At 39.9% G+C, this 4,364-nt stretch overlaps 1 protein-coding gene across 1 annotated transcript; it reads right to left on the minus strand.

Moving 5' to 3' along the window:
• Positions 1-1,195: 1,195 nt before the first annotated feature.
• Positions 1,196-2,678, minus strand: LOC147881925 (uncharacterized). Its single transcript, XM_087401478.1, has 2 exons — positions 2,109-2,678; positions 1,196-1,594 (listed from the first exon to the last, which is right to left on the minus strand). Exons 1-2 carry the CDS (start codon positions 2,676-2,678, stop codon positions 1,196-1,198), a joined length of 969 nt encoding a protein of 322 aa, XP_087257604.1.
• Between the last annotated feature and the right edge of the window lie 1,686 nt (positions 2,679-4,364).

The raw sequence follows: 4,364 nt of genomic DNA on the forward strand, positions 1-4,364 counted from the left end.
CTTAAGACTTTTGATTAATCTTTCACACTTAGACAATAAATTTCATTCATGGATACCAAGTATCAAATGTAAAATTTTAGTCATTTAAGATTCCAATGCCATGTAACTTTTTGGCCCATTTTAAAAGCTAGTAGAAGTTAAATATTTTTGCCCATTTGGAATGCTGTTGTTTATAAAAGAAGAAATGGCAATTGTGATTCCATTTCTTTCCATTTGTAACATAATAACCGACATTTTGTATGTCACTTTATTTCCATTTTCAACATGAAATCTTGCAAATTTTAAGTCATCTTTTGCCATTTCGAATATAATAAGTGACAAATTTCATGTCAACTTTTGCCATTTCTTTCACAGTTGGTCTCTATTGTAGTGCCATTTCATGCATTAAAAATGGCAAAAATATATGGTACATTTGGTTGCCATTTCGATTGTGGAAATGGCAAAACTATATGGCACTTTTAGTTGCCATTTCATACGTAAAAATGGCAGAATATATGACACTTTTGGTTGCCATTTCAGACATTAAAATGGCAAAAATATATGGCACTTTTGGTTGCCATTTTGAATGTGGAAATGGCAATACTATATGGCACTTTTAGTTGCCATTTCATACATAAAAATGGCAAAATATATGACACCTTTGGTTGCCATTTCAGACATCAAAATGGAAAAAATATGTGGCACTTTTGGTTGCCATTTTGCATGTGAAAATGGCAATACTATATGGCACTTTTAGTTGCCATTTCATACATAAAAATGGCAAAATATATGGCACTTTTGGTTGCCATTTAAGACATAAAATGGCAAAAATATATGGCACTTTTGGTTGCCATTTTGCATGTGGAAATGGCAAAACTATATGGCACTTTTAGTTGCCATTTAATACATAAAAATGGCAAAATATATATGGCACTTTCAGTTGCCATTTTAGACACAAAAATGGCAGAAATATATGGCACTCTTGGTTGCCATTTTGTATGTGGAAATGGCAAAACTATATGGCACTTTTAATTGCCATTTCATACGTAAAAATGGCAAAATATATGGCACTTTTGGTTGCCATTATGGACATAGAAATGGAAAAAATATATGGCACTTTTGGTTGCCGTTTCCAAAAAATGGCATACGTGGAAATGGCGGCAAGAAAGTGCCATTTAATAATGTAGAAATGTCACTTTTGGGCTGCCATTTCTACCTAGTTTTGTAGTAGTGTGCCAAGGGTGGATGGCAACTCCTTCAAGTTTTGGCACCATGACATGTGGAGGGTTTGGAGGGAGCTCAAGCTACCAAGGGTGGATGACAACTCCTTCAAGTTTTGGCACCATGACATGTCGAGGGTTTGGAGGGAGCTCAAGTTGCCAAGGGTGGATGGCAACTCCTTCAAGTTTTGGCACCGTGACATGTTGAGGGTTTGGAGGGAGCTCAAGTTACCAAGGGTGGATGGCAACTCCTTCAAGTTGTCGTAGCCTTTCATGTAGAGGGTTTGTAGGGAGCTCAAGTTGCCAAGGGTGGATGGCAACTCCTTCAAGTTTTGGCATCCTAATATGTCGAGGGTTTGGAGGGAGCTCAAGTCGCCAAGGGTGGATGGCAACTCCTTCAAGTCATAGCAGAATTAGCTCAAGTTGCCAAGGGTGGATGGCAACTCCTTCAAGTTTTGGCACCGTGACATGTTGAGGGTTTGGAGGGAGCTCAAGTTACCCAGGGTGGATGGCAACTCCTTCAAGTTGTCGTAGCCTTTCATGTAGAGGGTTTGTAGGGAGCTCAAGTTGCCAAGGGTGGATGGCAACTCCTTCAAGTTTTGGCATCCTAATATGTCGAGGGTTTGGAGGGAGCTCAAGTCGCCAAGGGTGGATGGCAACTCCTTCAAGTCATAGCAGAATTACATGCGGAGGGTTTGGAGGGAGCTCAAGCTACCAAGGGTGGATGACAACTCCTTCAAGTTGTCCGCAGCCCAACATGTCGAGGGTTTGGAGGGAGCTCAAGTTGCCAAGGGTGGATGGCAACTCCTTCAAGTTTTCGCACGATGACATGTTGAGGGTTTGGAGGGAGCTCAAGCTGCCAAGGGTGGATGGCAACTCCTTCAAGTTTTGGCACCGTGACATGTCAACAGTTTGGAGGGAGCTCAAGTCGCCATGGGTGGATGGCAACTCCTTCAAGTTGTAGTAGAATGACATGCAGAGGGCTTGGAGGGAGCTCAAGTTGCCAAGGGTGGATGGCAACTCCTTCAAGTTTTGGCACCACCATGACATGCCAGTTTGGAGGGAGCTCAAGTTGCCAAGGGTGGATGGGAACTCCTTCAAGTTTTCGCATGATGACATGTTGAGGGTTTGGAGGGAGCTCAAGCTGCCAAGGGTGGATGGCAACTCCTTCAAGTTTTGGCACTGTGACATGTTGAGGGTTTGGAGGGAGCTCAAGCTACCAAGGGTGGATGGCAACTCCTTCAAGTTTTCGCAATCTGACATGTAGAGGGTTTGGAGGGAGCTCAAGCTACCAAGGAAGGATGGCAACTCCTTCAAGTTTTGGCACCATGACATGTCGAGGGTTTGGAGGGAGCTCAAGTGGCCAAGGGTGGATGGCAACTCCTTCAAGTCGTAGCAGAATGACATGCGGAGGGTTTGGAGGGAGCTCAAGCTACCAAGGGTGGATGGCAACTCCTTCAAGTTTTGGCACCATGACATGTTGAGTGTTTGGAGGGAGCTCAAGTGGCCAAGGGTGGATGGCAACTCCTTCAAGTCGTAGCAGAATGACATGCGGAGGGTTTGGAAGGAGCTCAATCTGCCAAGGGTGGATGGCAACTCCTTCAAGTTTTGGCACGGTTTGGAGGGAGCTCAAGTTGCCAAGGGTGGATGGCCACTCCTTTAAGTTTTTGCAATCTGACATGTAGAGGGTTTGGAGGGAGCTCCAGTTACCAAGGGTGGATGGCAACTCCTTCAAGTTTTTGCATTGTGACATGTCGAGTGTTCGGAAAGAGCTCAAGTTGCCAAGGGTGGATGGCAACTCCTTCAAGTTTTCGTACCATGACATGTCGATGGTTTGGAGGGAGCTCAAGTTACCAAGGGTGGATGGCAACTCCTTCAAGTCGTAGCAGAATGACATGTGGAGGGTTTGTAGGGAGCGAAAGTTGCCGAGCGTCGATGGCATCTCCTCTAAGCGTGCATGTGTGCCTCTCTCTCTCTCTCTCCTCTCTCTCTATGTGTGTGTGTGTGTGTTTATGGCAAATTGAATGATATAAAAATATAGCATTCTCTAATAAATAATGTAACTAATAAGTATATATGTTTTTATTATTTTCATAATAGCCAATCATTACCATTACATTTATATAGAAATTGCTAATCCAACTAGCTCAAACTATATGGTTTTCTTTATAAAGGTTCATATCTTACCAATTGGCAATTGATCAGAATGCTGCAAAAAAAAAAGAAAGGATTACTCCTCGCAATATCAAACTTGCAATGAGAAATGATTAGCAACATAATTTGCAATGATGTCATTGCAAATGGGGATTATTTTTTGACATTTCATACAAATAATATTACCTGAGTAGTCTAGGAATAAAAATTAAATGGAGATGAGTGTTTAAGTGTTTATCCAACCCATCATTTGCATGGTTTTTCATTGTAGGTAATCACAAAAAATCATCATCAGTGGATCTTGAGCCTCACTTAACCATTATCTCCCATTGAGTCCACCATTACATCAGGTTGATCAAATTTATTTATTTTGCTTCCTTGGAGTACTGAATGGGATTGACATAAAATGCTCATTTGATGGTTGGGGTAATCCAAGCATGGTAGAGGCATTGAACTTATTTTGCTATTTCTTGCCAAAGAAAAAGCTTCTTTCTACAATGGGCACAAATATGTCCCTTTAGTTGGTTTTCAACACTAAAGGATACCAATACAACATTTATGTTGCCCCAAGAATATTTTTATTCAATCAAAAATTAATGATTTGTACTTATATCTTACATAAACTCAATAGAAATGCATATTTTTGTTATCCAGTATATGGTTACAAAAATAAAAATTTAAAAAAAAATTAATTTGAATTCTACTTTTCAAAATCATTCCTAATATATATATATATATATATTACATATATGTTCTAAATTTTTATGGAAAAAAAACTAAAAATTATATATATATATATATATATTTTTTTTCACACAGAAGAAAAAACATGGATCAAAATTTAAAGAACAAAAGACATAGAGAGGTGTATCAATCCAAACAAATGGCTAATATAAGGTCCCAAAGTGGAGGTAGACATCGTTTAAGACAATTGAATGATATATACAATAGCAACAACGACGTCATCAGTAATATGCAAGATGAGGTCTGTATATATATATATATGAAGAT

This window comes from Dipteris shenzhenensis, chromosome 30 (assembly GCF_047967505.1).
Source record: "Dipteris shenzhenensis isolate YYH24624 ecotype China chromosome 30, Dip_SZ_1.0, whole genome shotgun sequence".
Lineage (NCBI taxonomy): Eukaryota > Viridiplantae > Streptophyta > Polypodiopsida > Gleicheniales > Dipteridaceae > Dipteris > Dipteris shenzhenensis.